General features: G+C 36.0%; 1 protein-coding gene and 1 long non-coding RNA gene across 2 annotated transcripts in view; both read left to right on the plus strand.

The window, feature by feature from the left end:
* Window positions 1-19,433, plus strand: part of LOC139120071 (uncharacterized) — a 106,807-nt gene that overhangs the window by 64,824 nt on the left and 22,550 nt on the right. The window contains exons 4-9 of the mRNA XM_070684149.1: window positions 1,712-1,811; window positions 5,588-5,667; window positions 7,383-7,463; window positions 14,455-14,562; window positions 15,992-16,106; window positions 19,332-19,433. The exon at window positions 19,332-19,433 is cut by the window's right edge and continues 67 nt beyond it. Coding sequence (XP_070540250.1) covers window positions 1,712-1,811; window positions 5,588-5,667; window positions 7,383-7,463; window positions 14,455-14,562; window positions 15,992-16,106; window positions 19,332-19,433 — 586 coding nt within the window. The remainder of the gene's footprint in view (window positions 1-1,711; window positions 1,812-5,587; window positions 5,668-7,382; window positions 7,464-14,454; window positions 14,563-15,991; window positions 16,107-19,331) is intronic.
* On the plus strand, window positions 4,018-4,880 carry LOC139120072 (uncharacterized). Its single transcript, XR_011549033.1, has 2 exons — window positions 4,018-4,296; window positions 4,692-4,880. It is a non-coding gene; the product is annotated as an uncharacterized lncRNA (long non-coding RNA).

Raw genomic sequence — 19,433 nt, forward strand, 5'->3', positions numbered from 1 at the left:
AAAAACAGCAATTTTCAGTTTATTTTCGAATCAAGTTTAGTCACTATATATTCAGAAACTTCATCTGCAAGATCCAATGACAATGAACGCCTGAAACATGGCAAAATTATGGGATTCAGGGACCAAACACTGCACATCCAATCAGTAGCGTGGCTTTTTTACATTTGCATAGATTTACAATAATTCAGCTTTTATAGGGGCAGTTCCTGTTTAATTTATATCAGATCCCTTAATACTCTTAAAAACATTTCAATTCCTCTCTATATGATCACAAATATTCAAATCCTGCCTCCCCAATATTACACAGTCAAATATCTGTTAAGCCAACAGTATTAAACTAAAATTTGATATATTTTTTTCCAGCATTTTTGCTATTTGTGTCAACTCAAATCTCTTGTTTTACACCCTAATATCATGTTGAAATATTCAGTATTCAGGTTATTGATAAGTCAGGCTGTGTTCACCAACACAGCCTGCATATGTGTTATGTACACTTATATCGCTGGCTGTTGCATTTTAAAATAAAATGTCAATATTACAATAACACTACTGATTTTTTATAGCCCAGACTGTGTTAACAAGCTGATAGCATTTCAGCATGATTTCAAAATTTTAAGTACGAGAAAATGATGTTGATACCCAGAATAAACATGTTGAGACAAAATATCGAGTTTAATATAGCTACTGATCATTCACATCTTGGTATACTCTTAATGAACGTTTTGGCGTTTTGCTCAATAATGCATGTCATACACCGTTTGCGACACCGAAATGTTTCCATTTTACTTTTATACTGCAAATTTCTCAAATTATATTGACATCGGAAATTTAATGCGATGATTGTGTACTTAGTGAATAATAGTACGCATCTTGTTTTCCCACAGAAACTAAACTACTGTCACGTGATCACTCAAGTGCACTGAAAAAGCTTGTATAAGACAATGATTTAGTGCTTCACATTTAGAGAATTGCATTTGGATTGCAGCAGAGAAAGTGAAAATGTTGTCAAGTAATATCCCCTGAAATGTCCGAGTTGAAATAAAACGTCGTTATTGTGTTAAAAGCTTTTAAATATTCACACAAAAAGATGAAACGCATGAAAATTCTTATCAATGTGCTGTTATCTGTGTTGTGTGATGCCTACACCTGACAGTGTTGGCAAATGCTGGTTATATGTTCAATGAATACCCATAGTAGACACATTTGTTGATATCTATAAGTTTATCTTCATCTACAAAGTAATTGGTGCAATGCATAATTTAAATTGGGTGATTATAAAATTATCAGCGTTGCATATCACTGTCCTTGCTTTTCTCTTTTCACTCGCCTGAAGAACGCACTGGCATTTATCGTTCCTAGGGTGACAATCTGCTTGTATCAGGAAGCCTAATTGACAATAAATGAGTCGAAACATGCTCCCTTAGGTTAATGTTGAATTGTTTGACAGCCATTGCCAAGCAAGCAGTCTTCTGTCTTGTGTAAATGCATATTATTTAGCCAGAATGATACGAAAACTATATGCAGTCGTTCGATAATGCATAGTTGAATCAATTCCGTAATTTCAATAGTCGATTGGGTAAACATTATTTCCAATCACAGGTTAAATCAGAGTGATTGTAGGAAAAAAGCAGGCAACCAGGTGCATTCATGAATAAAGATTAACAAATTTTCTCTATATTTTTTTTTGTCAAATATTTTTTTATCTTCACAGGGAAGACAACCGCTACCACCAGGCGAGAACAATTTCAGATATTCTTTTCAAAGTTTACCATCCCCTGGCTCAAGACCTGACTTAACTGAACATGAAAAGCGTTAGTATAATTCATTGATATGCATATATAATATAATACAATTTTATAATTAGAATTCATAATTCATGCTGAAAATGCATCTTCTCTTTCTCTTCATTCCTCAACCAAGGCTTATATCCTAAAAAAAAGCTGATGTCAAATACAGGTTTGGATTTCATAATTACTTCATAATTTCATGGCATCCCTGAAATAGTTTTGACATTTCACCTTTTTGAATGGAGTCAAAAACCCAATGGTCCAGAATTGATCATCTGGCAGTGGCTGTATCAAAGCTGCAATGTCTCTCTGGCATGTTTGGATGAACTGTTCAAAGACTACGTATACAAAGGTTCTTGCAAAAAAAACCCCATTCTCAATCCAAAGGGTACAGTTGTCACATTTACTCTCAGGGAATTAATTTATGCCGAATTAAACCTGGGTGATATGTATAAATTAGCTCTCAAGCTGACTGGACAAGTGTAAAATTGTCACTTTTTCCAGGGGATTGTGTATGAGGTTGTTGGCCCTACACTTTGCACTTTGTTTTCAAAATCGATCATCTGAATCGACAGTCCCAATTGGTTTCTTTCACAAACTCACCATCCCATTAAAAACGATCACAATCTGTAACTGATATATCTGAAATTGTAATGTAATAATATATATTCTTAATCCAGTGTATCTAAATTGTTATCAAATGGAAATTACTTTTGAACGCATTGTTTACATTGAGAGAAAGTTGTTATTGTTTGATTAATGAAATTTGAAATTTGATCACTTGTATGCAATAGAAACTTGATTGTTTCCTTAATTATCGAAGATCCCCGGCAATATGCTTGATGTAAAATGTATGAATGAGACACTATTATTTGTCTTGAAGAGTCAGATATGATGAGTTCCAGCCTGTCAGATGTATACCCTTACCGAAAATTATTTCTACTGCAAATTTGCCGAAAGTTTGCTGCAAATATGCAGCAAGCATATAGCTTGCAGGAAGGAGTTGCAGAAGTTTGCAGGTAGATGTGACCCTCCTGCAAACCCTTAAGTCAGTTTGCAGCAAATTTGCGGTAAACGACTAAGTTGCTGCACATTTGCGGCAAACCAGATTATTGCTGCAAATATGCAGCAACACATGATTGACATATTTCCCACTATTTCATTACCAGGGAGTACACACTACACACTGAGTACTGTTGCACTTCCTGACCAGTCATGTGTAAGCAACATAAACTTGATCTTTCATTTATAAATTATATTTTATGTTCCTTTATTTCATAACAGACAATCCACTTTTTAAATTATAATAACTGGTAATGCTAGATAATGAACAGCTTCAGTTATGCTGGTGAAAGCATTGCATGGATATAGAGTGCATCTATAGTATATACTGTAGTGACATGATGTAATAAAAGTGCCCTTTGACAATCTGGTTGGGTAAATTATGGTTGGATCGAAAACTGAATTTTTAGGGAAACAAATTTTTGAAACAGGGACTTGTCTGTCTTGCAAGTTACACCCTGTATTTTCTGCGAATGATACCAAAATGCAAACAGTTTCGAACGAAATGTGCGTTTGATGATGGTCTGTAAGGACACGTCGTAGACTTTTGTTACTGCAAATCTGTACAGTAATGTTTCCGCTACTACCTCCAAGCAGAGTAGTGGCTGTGCTCCAAGCTATTCATCACATCAATAACATGTATACGGTACGTACAATGCACTGCAGCTTACAGTCTGTCCCCATCGATGCCGCTGACAAAATCTCGCCTTCTGATAACATGGGTCGAGGTAAAAGGCTTTTGTCCATGTTTTCAGCGTTAGAGTTGTATTGCCGAGCACAAATTTGAGGTTTAGGATTACACTCCGTCCCGAGTCGCTGTACGCAAATTCAATGCGCCACTTCACCGACGTACAATGCGTCCTGTGTATCAGCTGCGAGCAGCCGACATGTTTACACTCTCCGGTCACGGTTCATCAAGGTCAGTTCGCGCATTGATATTGATTCTTCGTGCTGAAAGAATTTTTACTCTCTTTTTAGTCTTTCTATGATAAAATAACCATTTTCATTAAACTAATAAATTAAATGCTATATTAAGTATGAAATATAACGGATTGGTGCAGATGTAGTGTCAATTCCAGCATTTAAAAACGGGACTACATTATCAATCGCGTAATGATTTATAGATCGCACTTCCGTTATCGTCATGAGGCTTGATCGGCGCGAAGTTAGATTTTAGTACCATCGGCCAGTGTCGGCTGCGTACTTGTGAGCAGGGAGTTTTCTAGTGGACAATTTCGTGATCTTTCTATGAAATCGCCAGCCAAATGATATCACATAGTTGCAAAAACGTGTATACAGTACCAGGGACAGGCGGAGTTCTAAATTTGTAATCGCGAGCGGCAGTAAAGATGCCGACTATATTTTCTGAATACGGTATTTACACACAGCACGGTGAGACCTGCAACCGGACCGGGAATCGTCCAGCGTCTGCGAGCCGTTCAGAAATGTAAGTCAATGTACCGTTCGTCTGTACATCGATCGCTATAATTATGTTCTGTAATCGTTGTATTGCAATCTTTACCGAATGATAAATTTTCGTTGAGTACTGATTCATACTGAATTCACTTTCGTTTCACAACAGTTACTTACAGTAAGTGCTGAGATTTTTGCAGATTGTCGCCGTCGTGTATGTAAACAACATACGGCGAGTTGTCCGCTGTCGGACATTTTAATCATTATTAATTTAATTTCGATCATGAATATTTATGCATTTTCTGCTTCAATTTTTCAACTTGATTTTGTCTCATTTTCAAATAATTATGGATTTCTTTCATGAAATTTACAATGTTTGGTCAAACGGTAAAGACTTACACTCTTCCCTGAACGATTTATATTTTTCAGAATCCATTGCTGGTACACTAAAGGGACAAGAAATTCAGAGAACAGAAAGCCAAATCGCAGCCTTTGACAGTAATGTAAATATTACATGAAACTTCTCAAGTCAAAAGAAAATCTTGACATGATCATGACACTTATGTGGCATGAAATGAACATGGCATATAAAATAAATTGTACCACAATTGAATTTAACCTTTTTTTCTCTGTCATCTTTTTGTTTATAATAACTTTATTTGCGCTGACCATTGTTTCTTGTGAAACTGGTATTTCAGAGTTAAGTTGGATAAATAATATTTATATATTGGCCGACTGTGGACAGCACAAGATGTGTTTTATCCAACTAAACTCTGAAATACCAGTTTCACGAGAAACACTGGTCAGCGCAAATAAAATAGTTTGCTGTATGGAGTTTGCGGCAAATTTTCAGTAACATTCAAATTAATTTGCCGCAAGTTTGCTGCAAGGATTGTGCCGCAAATTTGCTGCAAAGAGTTTGCAGCAACGTTGCAGCAGGGAGTTTGCTGCATATTTGCAGCAAGTTCACAAGAAACCTAATTTGCATCTGAAAAATGAACCACCCGCATATTTGCAGCAAATAGTTTGCTGCAAATTTACTGCAAAGCTTGCGGCAAATTTGCAGTAACAGTTTGCGGGAGGCCTAAAATTTCGGTAAGGGTATTTGTACATTACCCCCTTTTCAGCCATTCTTGCTGTATGTGAACCCAGGGCTTTCCCATTGAAAGTTATACAGCTCAATCCATTCAGGTTTTGAAAGATGTGACAGCTGTCTGGTGTGGTGAAGTGACAACTCCGGCACACAACAACACTACATTTCTGTCCCGGATTCGTGTACTGCTATGATGATGCTGATATTTCTATCTTTGTCATTTATCTTACAGTGGTATCACTCCCACATGCCAACCTCATTCCAGCAAGACTGGCATTTGCTCTGCTTGTACATGAATACCCAGAAACAGTGGTATGTTTATTTTGCTCCATCAGACCAAAGCAGCTTCCTCTGTTACAGCTTTATATTCTATCATATTGAACCCTTTGAGTGTTGTAAATTTTCCCACCAAAATTTCAATGCAGCAACATTTTGCCAATTTTTATGAATTGTTCAATATTTGTATTTATAATTTTGAAGCAAGTAGACATCACATTTTAATGGCTACAGTTTTTTATCAAAATTTTAGCAAAAATCTGAAAAAAATTTGACTGGACTATATTTTGTAAAGGCGACAAAAATTGACATTGGCGCTCAAAGGATTAACCAAATTCCATCCTTTAGCTGTGGACTAGAACAAGTGTTTGCAATTGACATACTACACAAAAATAGTGAAAAAAATCATCAGAAGTTACAGGTATTGACCTTTTAATCATAATTCATATTCAATCATTTCATATGTAGGAAAACAAAAAGAGCAGAACATCATTTAAATCATAACTTTTCACCCTGACATCTTTCAGAAGAATTTGAAATTTGAAAATTCTTCCTCATATCGGAATAAGTCTGATTCATAATGATGTCACACTTCCATCATTGATATGCAAAAGTTAACATTTATCCAAGTTTGTAATGAAGCTTTTTGATATGACGCTGTCAGGAGGGGTTTATTTGCTCTTATTTGCCACCCATGCCATCGCCACCAGTATAAAAATTTCTCGGTAAGGGATCTGATTACTGACTGCAGTAGTAAGCACAGGCACCAACAATGAGAAAATTTGTCTGAATTTGTGTTGGCAGAAGCACACGACGCTATATTCAGTTACAAACCCTACAATCGCGATCAGTGCAAATGACATAGAAAGCTGCGAGATGTTACCGGGCAAAGGAACCAAGTGTACACAGAGGCCTTTTGAATCTTTGTGATGCTTATGAAGAGAAACCAGTAAATATTTTAATTTGTAAATTTATTCAGTGAATGATACTCTTGCAGCAGCCAGAGATTCAAATACTGTGACGATATAAGATATGACCAATAATGCAAAATATATATAACAGCAAATAAATAAAAAAAAGAAAGGTAGATAGAATGCAGGCACGTTTTAGATAATTGACATCATAAATTTTAAATCTGTTGGAATGAATGATTGACATAAAGAATTTTAAATCTTTATGAATGTAAGCAACACTGACATGAAAGAGATGCCGATTTGAAAAGGTTATTTCACTTTGCATCAATCATCTTCGTTCTTGAAAATGAATTAAATATCATCTGTAGCGTCACAATATGAACAATTTAATTGTAACAAAAATTGAGAATACCAGTGAAGTGAAAATCAGATAGAATGAATAATTAGCCAGTCATGTACTGCAACAAGATGGTTCACATCTTTACCAGCGTTTGTCAGATAACATGATACAATACTGCTACATGAAAGGTTTCCCTGTCTGAAAAAAAAAATCACATCTTAGTCACTCATACTGGAGTCAGGCTGATGCAAAGGAATATCCTAAACTCCCGAGATTGATTCAGAGATTCAGAGGTAGATGGTTCTTTGATCTCCAGTTCCATTGAACTTCGCTGAAGGTCATTGCCACACATTCTCGTCGCTTTGCCCCCAGAGGGCAGTTACACAATCCATGTATCGGACATTTCTGTATACGCAGGGGCTTGTATGATAGAATATCCCTTGAGGATTGTCGATGTGTTGTTCTAATTATTGTAACCTTTATCTCCCAAATATCAGATGCAGCTGCTTCAATCAGTTTACAAGCCATACTTCTACTATTGCATACATGTTGATAAAAGGGCTGAAGAAATCAGACAGGTATGCTTTTACTCGCTTTTCTTGGACAGTATAGTGAAATTATTTCATGGATCTTCTTGGCTGTCATTTTTTCCTCAATAAGATATGCTGGTGCCTCTCTATTCTATCAAGCTCTTCTTACTTTCTTTCTCAGTTCGATTTAATATAAGGTAGATCGCACCTCGGGGACAGATATTCAGACTCTCAAACTTTCACAATTCTTTTCTGGCCTATCACCTGTGGGGACTCATTTTAAGGTAGCTACATACCTTTTAGACACTTTCAGATTTTTATTTTTTTCTCAATATGACACGTCCCAAACCCCAATAAAGTATACATTTTCTGAAAGCCCTGATATAGAGCTATCCGACCAAGCACAGTACACGGTCATTATTTGCATAAGAGTCACGTGACAAGCGTTTTGCTGAACCTTCCAAAAACCGGTTTTTCCCGCTTTATGGGAACACGCTGCAAGAGTTCCGGTTGGAATTTCTTCATTGACAAGCCTTGACAATATCCTTCAAAACCGTGTCTGGGATTTTCTTTATATGTCTTTGTTTTTTAATGCGCTCTTAAAGGTGTTAGATGAAGGTGCTTTTCAAGGAATTTTAATTATCACACCATATAATTTGAATGGAGTCTCCGGGAAAAAATCGCAGACACCGTTTTGAAGGATATTGTCAAGGCTTGTCAATGAAGAAATCCAACCAGAAATCTTGCAGCGTGTTCGCATAAGGCGGGAAAAACCGGCTTTTGGAAGGTTCAGCAAGACGTTTGTCACGTGACTCTTATGCAAATAATGACCGTGTACTATGCTTGGTCGGATAGCTCTATATCAGGGCTTTCAGAAAATGTATACTTTATTGGGGTTTTGGACGTGTTCAATTGAGAAAAAAATAAAAATCTGTAAGTGTCTAAAAGGTATGTAGCTATTTTAAAGCTCTTGGTGTAAGAAAACTTTTCACCGTCTTAGTTTTTCAGAAAATTGAAAATTTTATTTTCCCTCGTAGAGTTAACACAGGGATGGTCGCCATTTGTAATTTCAGAGAATGGTCGAAAGTGTCACTGAGGAAAATTTGAGCAGAAATTTTAAGTCTTTCACTTTCGAGGTGCATAATACCTTAAGGTAGCATGTGTCCTGAAAATGAAAGATGAAGACTTTTGCTGAAACTTTTGTCAGGGAAATACTTCTAAACTTTCTTATTCAAAATCAAGAATTAAATTCAGGGGTCACGGTGCAAATTTGGGTACCAGAGAAACAAATGTTAAATTTATTAACATTTAAAATTCAAAATGGCTGCCATCCCTGTGTTAACTCTATGGGAAAAAGTTAAATTTTCAATTTTCACAAAAAAATGACTGAACATTTTATTCAATCCAAGAGCTTCAAGATGAGCCCACATTAGCTGTTGATCAGAAAAGTATTATAAAAATTTGAGAGTCAGAATATCTATCCCAAAGGTACATTACATTCTACCTTAATGGAAACACAGTGTTGGTGAACACAATTGAACATATTTTTCAAACTGGTATTTTGCTGCTGTGACTTGGTTGGTGTGCAACCGTAACTTCTGACTAACAAACGACAAAGTTAAGAGAGTTCAAGGAAGGATCAGAAGTGAAACAGACAAGATGTGTTTCATCCTTTGACGAATTCAACACCTCCTACATTCATCCGAAATAAACATGGTTGAGCAAATAGCCCTTGGAAATAAGCTCAGAAGCTCAGATGCTTTTAGCAATGCGAAAAATCTGACAAGAGATGAAACCTTAGTTGAAGTTAATCGTGTTACCTCAAGAACAGTGAGTGAGAGAATGAACCCTGAGCTGTGATGTTGCATAGCAACCAGCGTCCGTCAAATCAGCCTTGAGGATGGAAGCCCTGCATGGAGTATAAAAAGGGGTAAAAGATGGAAGACATGCATTAGAGTCCTTCCGAGGAAAAGCATCAGTCGAATTTAATGGCTCTCTTCGAAACAAGAAGCTCAACGATATGCTATCCATGATGTATCTCGTTTATATTATAAATGCACAACTGGCAAGATTGAACCCTTGAGAATACAGGCACACTCCCTTAGAGGGGGATGTACAGAACAGCTGTTTGATAGTCATGCCAGCTAGGCTCCACATGTCATGATTTTGCTGGCATATTTCCTGCAATTCCCAGTGACTTCTGTAGGCCTGATTGCATTGGGTAACCACGATTTGCACAATTTCATCTCCGCATTCTATCGCCCAAGTTTTCTGCAGCATAGACCAATATAAATCAGCGTGATATTAGATGATATGATATTGCTTGATAATTAGAAATTTATTTTTGTGAATGCACATGACAAGTCCAACGTAGATGTGGTCCTGTAATGTTGTCTTTTTTATTTAAAAAAAAAAAAAAAAAAAAAATTTAGACAAGAGAACTTAATATTCTGAATGTTTTAATGTTTTGAATTATCACCAGTTGACTAACGTCTGTCATCAACATTCTACATTCAAGGATGAAAAATGGAATGATATTGATACATTGAGAATACTTGCAAATTTGATTAACGTAAATGAATGCACCATGGTTACCTATAAATAGCTCTTAATTGTAAAGTGCCCATGAAAAATTATTTGTCACCAAGTTTTGAAATTGTAATGGCTTGAGAGCCGGGTATTTTAATTTCGGCTCACAAATTCAAAAATTGACTCAACTTTTCTCCAGGGCTGGCAACTGTTTATTACCCTTTTGAGGTTTTGTCTCAAAGCAGGTCTCTGACTCCTTTGTAATAACTTCTATCCAAGATGCAGTTACCCTATCCAGGCAAATGCCTCGATTTGTTGATATATTGTGATACAGTGATGTACCAAATGGTGTAAATTAGTAATATTACATGTTGATATCATGGTTTGGCAAAAATCCGATATTCAAATTACCCTATGTAAATTACCCACAGTACAGTGTGATGTCATAGCATACCAAAATTCTGATATGCAAATCACATGACTCATGTGACTCGATCACTGAGTAGCCAAATGCAGCTTTGCAAGTAGGCATCTGAAAATGCAAATGTTTACATTTCTACATACATGTACAGTATGCTCCTAAATGCGCTAATACGAAAAGAAGCGTAAAATTTTAATTGTTGCTGGAGTATTGTATGCTTACAAGGCAAGGCATGTGTATAAGCACTGAACCTTTGTTTTTGATCTGCTCTCTATTCAGGTTATACTGTCAATTTTGATATTCAACGTAACTCGACTCAGTTGTTTTTACACTGAGGATTAAGTGATATAGATACACTGTGTTACTGACTCAGTAGCATATCCTTGGAGTGGCCGGTAGGGTCTTTCTATGAAAGCAATATCCATCAAGATTTAATTTGAAATCATTGTCAGTTGCAGATATTCTAGATTCCCCACCGCTGACGGTTGGATCCCTGCTGTTTTGCCTTTCGTGACTGGCATTCATTTCAATTTAGTGCAAATCGATTGAGTGATATATCAGTCAATCTTGTCTGGCTTTTAACTTTCAACAATTTCCTCTGAGTTTATCAAACAGTGTCCAAGATGGCTGAGCAAGTTAATCAGACACTGTTTGAAATTCTGATGACCAAAAAGTGTTTCGAATCAAGTGAAAATATCAACCTGTCTTCCTTCCCGTATGTCCAGTGCTTTCGGGCTCTTTACACTTCCTTGTCATGACATGTGGTGTAAAGCTTATTAGGCTTTTAGAGCAGTGTGTGAAAAGGTTTACTGGTATTTCCATACGTTATCATTGTGACCGGACATCAACACTTGTATACTGACATATGCTATGATTACAGTGTATTGAAAAAAAGTCCGGTTTGTATAGTGCTCTTCAAAATATATTTTCATTTTACTAATTGTTATTTATATATCGATTCTATGCATTGTTTGTATGTTTAAGTTAACTGAGAAGGTGCAAATACCAAAGGTGGATTCTGAAGTATTTTGTGTGTGTGCCACAAAATCTTTCTGTTTTATGGTGAAGACGAAAGGCCCTGTGTGTTTATGACACTAAGCAAATGTGGAGTATCAGTTTTGTATGAAATGGTAGTGAGATTGTTGTAGATCGTTTGCTATGTAGGCTGGTTAATGGAAAAGGGATGTTTCTGTCATCAACATATGCATTGCGATAAGGAAATATTACAACATATAAGGATGACTGACATTTTGTAAAAGTTTTCCATTCTGTGTAATCATGTAAAATAAACAAACATAAATGAAAAAGACAAAAGCTATGTTAACTTTGCCAATTTTGCGAGCATTGACAAACACCGGTAATGTGCACATTTTAACATAATAAAACACCAGATATGAACTGAATATGCTCACGTGTTTTACAACAGGTTCATTAATAGTAGTACACTTCACAGAACAATGAGATATATGTTATCACTATATGTAGCAGGGTTTTTTTTAGACTTCGCACAGTACTCTCAGAGTTTAATCACTAATTACAAAACTTTATTGAATATGCGAATGAGCTGTCAATTAACTTGACACTGCTCAATGCTTTATGGGACAATTAGATATCCATCAGATCAACATTTGTAGCACGTTTTATTTAATCTAATGCTGTAATTTTAGAGTAATGTCACTTATTGCAAAGTTCATTAAAAATTCAAATAAACCCTACATTAACTTGACACTGTTCAATGATTCATAGCACAATTAAATATTTTCAAGTCAATATCTGTAGCACGTTTCACCAAATTTTAGTGCCGAAATTTCAGAGTTATATACCTAATTACAAAGTTATATAAATATGCAAATGAACCCTTAATTAACTTTATACTACTAAATGCTTTACAACACAGTTAGATATCTGTCGTATCAGTATGTGCAGCAGTGTTCATCACATTTGATGCAGTTATTTCGGAGTTATATGACTAATTATAAGACTTCATGGCATATGCAAATGAGCTAATTATTAACCTGACACTGCTCAATGCTTCTCAGTACAATTGGATATTTATCAGATCAACATCTGTAGCAAGTTTCATCAAATTTAATGCTTTAATTTTGGAGTGAAATCACTAATTACAAAGTTCATTAAATTTGCAAATGAACTCTTAATTAACTTAACACAACTAAATGCTCTACACCACAATTAGATATCTGTCGGATCAGTATCTGCAGCAGATTTCAGCACATTTGGTGCAGTTATTTTGGAGTTATATCACTAATTACTAAACTTCATAAAATATGCAAATGACCTATTTGTTAACTTGACACTGCCAAATGCTTCTCAGTACAATTAGATATTTATCAGAACAATATCTGTACCCAATTTCACTGACTTGGGTGCCGTAATTTAAGAGTTATATACCTAATTACAAAGTTCATTAAATATGCAAATGAACCCTTAATTAATTTCACACTACTAAATGCTTTACACTACAGTTAGATATCAGTCGGATCAGTATCTGCAGCAGATTTCATCACATTTGGTGAAGTTATATTGGAGTATATGAGTAATTACAAACCTCTAAAATATGCAAATGAGCTATTTATTAAATTGACACTGCCTAATGCTTCTAACTGTAATTAGATATATATTAAATTAGATATATATTAGATTAATATTAATTGCAAGTATCATCAAGTTTGGTGCAGGAATTTCAGAGTTATCTCACTAATAACAAAAGTTCATTAAATATGCAAATGAGAAGATAATTGACATGACACTTACAGTATCATCATAATGTTCTTAGATTGTCATCTGTGAAAAGTTTCATGAAATTTTGTGCAGTATTTCTTGATATATGTCTACACTGTCATTACCGTCTCCATAGGGAAACCATTGTATGGAAAAATACGATATTGCATAACTTCATTAATATGCAAGCCACACTAACCAAAATCTGATCAGTTCTTGCAAGTAGCACATGGTACCTGTGTACCAAATCTGACTTGAATCTGTTCCGGCGTTTTTGAGTTATCGTGTAAACAGACAGACAGACAGACACACACACACACACTAACACACACACCACACACACACACGGACAGACAGACAGACATCGCTATGACATTAGCCCACGTGTTTACACACGTGAGCTAAAAACACAACATATCTACCTCTTCCTTGACTAAAGATGGTTTTTATGCCATGCAGTGATGTGATCAATAACAAGCAACAGCTGATGTTGTTGTCGAAAGAGATTAACAAATTTCCATTGAATATATCTTCAATATTCAAAGAAATGTCCGTTGTAAGAGTTTTTACAAACCTATGCTTTGGATGTAGTGAATTTGCTGAATTTAGGAATTACCGACTGAATTCCTGTATTAAATTTTCATCTCAATTTTGACAAGGAATATACATGAGTGAGTACTCAAACTCATCAGCACTGGCTGGAAGAGTATGAGAATCAAGACAATGCTGACATCTAGAAGTTAATTGTGTTTTATTTGAACAGTTAGTTTGCAGTGGGGAAGTCTACGACGGAGATCTGTCTCTTCTGTCCCTGGCTCCATCTTTGTCTGTCCCTGTCTCTGCCTGTATGTCTCTTTCTCTGCCTCTCTATTGCTCTCTGTCTGTTTGTCTCTCTCTGTATGTTTGTCTGTTTATCAACTCTGGCCCTCTCTCTCTCTCTCTCTCTCTCTCTCTCTCTCTCTCTCTCTCTCTCCCTCCCCACACCACACACACACACACACACACTTGAGCCAAAATAATCTTCATGTATTATTGTGTAAAGTGGCTTGATATACCATTGTGTTCTATAGTTGTGTGAACATACGCATGATAAAAACACAATGTTAATAATGTCAAGGCATACTTCATGTTTCAGGATTTACTCATTACGACATTTATTTGCTAGAAACAAGCATTTTGCGTGTCCATGTAGCATTTATGATTTCACCATGGCTTACAGAGAAGAAATAAAAAAACTGCAGATCAGAACTTATTGCCAGTGCCACGGAACATTTAAGGCCTGTGATTGAGTGATCTTCAAAGGATGAGTGTACAGCAAACTCTGACATCGTGACCTGTTTCTCTCTTCAGGTTTTGATTGAGAAGACGCAGTTTGCTGACAATATTCACATTCTGCCCAAAGACAGATCATTTGTGGCATCCTGGGGGTCTTATGAGATTGTGAGAGCAGAGCTCGAGGTAAGAGATGATGTCAATTCTACTCCAAAACCATCTTTTTTCATGCTTTTTGTCAGGATTATCCCTGACAGAGCATCTCCCAGTAATGCGTAATACTTCATTTAAATCTAGTCAATTCGTCTTCCTTGGACAAAAGGAAATGTTAATAGATGGATCCCACAATAAGAATATAGTTCAGGCTAAGGGTATTTTTTTCAGACCAGGCTCAACAGAGCACCTTATCGTAGGAACTCCTCTTGTAACTTTTGTCGTATCAGAAAACTTTCAATACTTTGAACTTAATGTGTGTGTTTAATGTAATTTGAAACTTTTCCTGTGTTCCCAGTTTCATTCAAATTCAACGTCAATATTCCTGCTTTTGTGCATACCGTCCTGTTTCGACTGAAATTTTCCATTCTGTTAACCAAAGTTGTCTACTGCATATCACAACTTTTAATGGGTTCTGCAGCTGCTCTGTGGATGCCAATGCACTAGCTGCCACAGCTAAATATCCACCAGTACAGTATCTATATCATAGGTAATTGAAATTCCGCAGAGCTATTTCCAGGCAAAACCTCATTGAATGTTGATTTCAGAAATCATCCACGCATGAAGGCAGTACTCTTAGTGAACGTTAGATAATCTTACCATTACATCGCCATCGGCTGAAATGATTGGCCAACTAGATATCAATTTGTAAAGCACGTCTTTATCCAAGTTTATATGCTTGCTCTGTCAGCTAATAGAGACAAGAGGTGTTTCACAATTGATATGTTTCTTCTGTGTGTTTTTCCTAGTCGTCATCTGAATAGCCAGTGGTTTATTCAAGCATCCAGTCAGTATTTCATGCATAGACTCATGTGTGAAATCCCCCCATCAGTGTCTGGTACTGATGCATGATATTTACAGAAATGTGACAAAAAGTCTGCAACCTTTATCGAAACAGGTGTCCCACAAAGTTAATCTTAGAATTTACTGACATCTCCAGTAAAGTGTGATGTGTGATCATGTGATGTCATCAGCTTCTAATCAGATTCTTGCGCTGCTTTCATGTCACTATGGTACGCCTTCCGATCACATGACTTAAAAATATTTGCCGTCTGCGCGTTTCTGCCAGAACAAGTATTGATTGGGGTTCCAAAGAAACATTATTCAACTTGCAAGAATGTTTTTAACATGGCTTTTGAAAATTCGTATTTTCAACAAAACAATCATTGGAGTAATTGTCTGACATACTTGTCCACACCGCAATTATGTGAATATGATCAAACTACGACATGAGTCTCTGGCATACATGTAAAGTGTTTAAAATGTCAGTATTGTCGCAAATTTCTTTGCAATCGAAAGTGCAGAAGCCAGAAAACTTGTGAGTTGAGAGTGCACTGTCCCTGAAATGTGTCTGTAAGTCACAGATGAAGAATATTCTGTCACTCTTTACTGTTCTTTGCAGTGTTTTGAAGAACTTTTGAGGATGGGAGCGTGGGATTTCATTATCAATTTAAGTGGTGCAGATTTACCAATCAGGGATGTTGACGATGTGGCCGCCTCTCTCGCTCCTGCTAGAGGTAGGTTTTTGAAGTTTCCGTCAATTGCCCTCATGTCTGAGTTGAGACGAGATCTGAAGGACTACATGTAGTTGGCCTTGTGATGAAGTGATGAGATTTTGTACAGTTTAGCTCTGTCTGACACATTGTGTCTGAAGAATCTAATGTTAGAATCAATATGAGATGCAGTCAAAGTGACAAATTGCATGAAAGGGTCTATCATGTAGAATTTTTGAATTAGATTTCCAATATTTTTATGTTAAACTTTGACTCGTCAACAACGAAACTTCAATGTTTTTTTTGACCAGAGATGATGTCTGGGTCACAGAACAAGGATTGATAATTTTATAGCTACATTCTGCATTTCTGCTATCCCAAATATATTTACTGTTAAGGTATTAGTACTATCCTACTTGGAATCGAAAGTTTTAAACATTTTCAAACTTTCCTCAAGGAAACATTTTTGTACCTTTTTTAGCTCCGCTGTCAGCGACGCGGAGCTTATCAAATAGGTTGATTTTCCATTGTCGTCCGTCGTCGTCCGTCGTCCGTCAACAATTGCCTTCTCCTCTGAAACCGCAAGTCCAATTGCTTTGAAATTTTATATGCAGCTCACTTGGGGTGACCTCACTTAAGTTTGTTCAAATCGGGGTGAAATTTGCATATTTGTATTTTTGGGGTATTTTTTGGTGTTTTTGGTAAAAAAATCTTCTTCTCTGAAACCACTTGTCCGATTGCTTTGAAATTTGATATGCAGTTTACTTAGGGTGACTTCAGTCAGATTTGTTCAAATCGTGGTGAAATTTGCATATTTTTATTTTTAAGGCAATTTTTGTCATTTTTGGTAAAAAAATCTTTAAAAATCTTCTTCTTCAAAACTACCAGTCAGATAGCTTTGATATTTGGTACATATGTCCCTAGGGATGATCTATTTCAGATTTGTTCAAATTGTGCAGAAATATGCAAATTTGCATTTTTAAGGCAATTTTTGCCATTTTTGGTCAAAAAATGTATTTCTCATAAAGTACTGGTCTGATAGTTTTGAAATTTGGTATACAGGTTTCTATAGATGAACTATGTAATATATATTGAATTTCTGATGAAATCTGTAATTTTGTATTTTTGGGGCAATTTTTGCCATTTTTAGTCAAAAAATGTGTATTTCCAAAAGTACTACCCGTAATCTGATAGCTTTGAAACTTGGTATACAGGTTCCTACAGATGAACAAAATAATATTTATTGAAATTATGCTGAAATCTGCAATTTTGTATTTTTGGGGCAATTTTTGCCACTTTTGGTCAAAAAATGTGTATTTCCAAAACTACTCATCTGATAGCTTTGCAATTTGGTATACAGGTTCCTACAGATCACCTTAATGATATTTATTGAAATTATGATGAAATCAGCAATTTTGAATTTTTGGGTCAATATTTTCCATTTTTGGTTAAAAAAATGTGTTTCTCAAAAAATACTGGTCCAGCAGCTTTGAAATTTGGTATACAGGTTTCTATAGATGAACTAAATTTGATCTTTTGAAATTATGATGAAATCTGCAATTTTTATTTTTGGGGGCAATTGTTGCCATTTTTGGTCAGAAAATTTTATTCTCAAAAAACTACTCATCAGATAGCTTTGGTTGACATGTTCTTAGGGATGATCCGATGTGATATATGCAAAGTATGATGAAATCTTCAATTGTTTATTTTTGCAGCTATTTTAGCCACTTTTTTCTGGCCACTGCATTGAGCTATCAAAGATTTAATTTCCACCTTCTTCATCAACATGTGTCAAAAATAGTTATTCTCTACATAAACACAGCGGAGCTATATCGGCCGCTAGGTCGCTTGTCTTTCATACTGGTAATCAAGAAATAAAAAATCAGTGGTCACTCTGCAAATTTTGGTCAAAATGACTCAAATTTACTAATATTTTAGTTCAAAATGCGCATTATCATCATATTTACTCTTAACTTCATTTGCTCCAAAAGCTTCAAGCAGCAGATGACAAACTATTGTAAAAAATTAAGTTAGACTTTCTGAATCTCTTTCCAACTAGCACATGCTACCTTGAATGACAATGATACCAATACAGCAAAGTGACCAGGGACATGTATTTTCCCAGTTCTGATCTAGGATTTGAATCCTGCAGTTTAATTTCCCCAGACTCTGCAGGTCTAAAATCTTAGTCAATTGGCTCCCTGCCAACAATGTTCAAATTTCCCATCATTTGGTTGATTAAAAATGTGAGAAACAGTGCATCACTGCTGCAAGTGAAACTGTGCTATTACTACGATACATATTTTTGCTCCAAATTTCTTTTAAAAGTTACTGATTAAAAGAATCCTGAGCGTTCATACTGTTTTTTTTGCATGACTGTTATCCTCATCATTTTCAACATCCAAACATCACATGATATGCAAAATCACAACTCTGAATTCAACCAATCTACCAAAAGATTACTGTTGGCAAAACATGGTGACAAAAGCATTTAATCTGCTTGTAGTTCAGTTTACAGTAACTGATTTCTTTTGAGCCTTTGTCAGTTCTTGTCAAGAGATAGAGTAAAACCCTTCTATTTCTAAATATACATTCTACCCTATTATTTTCTGGGGCACAGATAAATCTCTATATAGAAAAATAGTGGGAAAGTGTAAAATTGCTATTTTATCTGTAAATGTGAACAACATTGCCACTTTTGTGGTCAATTTGTCTTATGTGAACCATTATCATACATCTACCATCGAGAACAGTAGAATTTTGGGCGCACTAAAAAAGCCGTATGGAATGCCTGTTCTGTAACATTTACCATTTCCAAGCGCCCCACCCATGCGGCTGCATCTGCGCGTTCACTGTTGAGCGATTTCAAGGAACCCATTGGATGTGTAGTACACAGGCTATCCAGGAGCGCGTCCAAGATAGTGTTCCACAATTGCATTATAAATCTGAAGAAAAATATCGATATTGCATGAAAACAGTCAACTCTTGGACAATTTGATGCCCCAGGCACAACTGGAAGATGTGTACCGGTAAAAATAAGGTTATCACAAAAACACCGAAAAAGGATGCACTCTGATATCTGCGCTGCACATCGCCCAATGCAAATGCTGCGCCAACGTCCTCGTGCATCCTTTGTGGTATTTTTCTAATAACCTCTAATTATGGCAATATTTAAAAACACTTGGGACATAAATGCATGGATTTCAAATGTTTTATTTTATCAGCAAATTTTGTATCAATATTCTGCAGGCCACACATTTCTCAGGAAAAACGGTCGTTGGAGGGACCGGAAGGACAAAATTACTGACCACACCGTGTGGTACAGCTGTGACGCCCATGTGTACAATGCTT

The sequence above is a fragment of the Ptychodera flava genome, chromosome 20 (assembly GCF_041260155.1).
Source record: "Ptychodera flava strain L36383 chromosome 20, AS_Pfla_20210202, whole genome shotgun sequence".
Taxonomy (NCBI): Eukaryota; Metazoa; Hemichordata; class Enteropneusta; family Ptychoderidae; genus Ptychodera; species Ptychodera flava.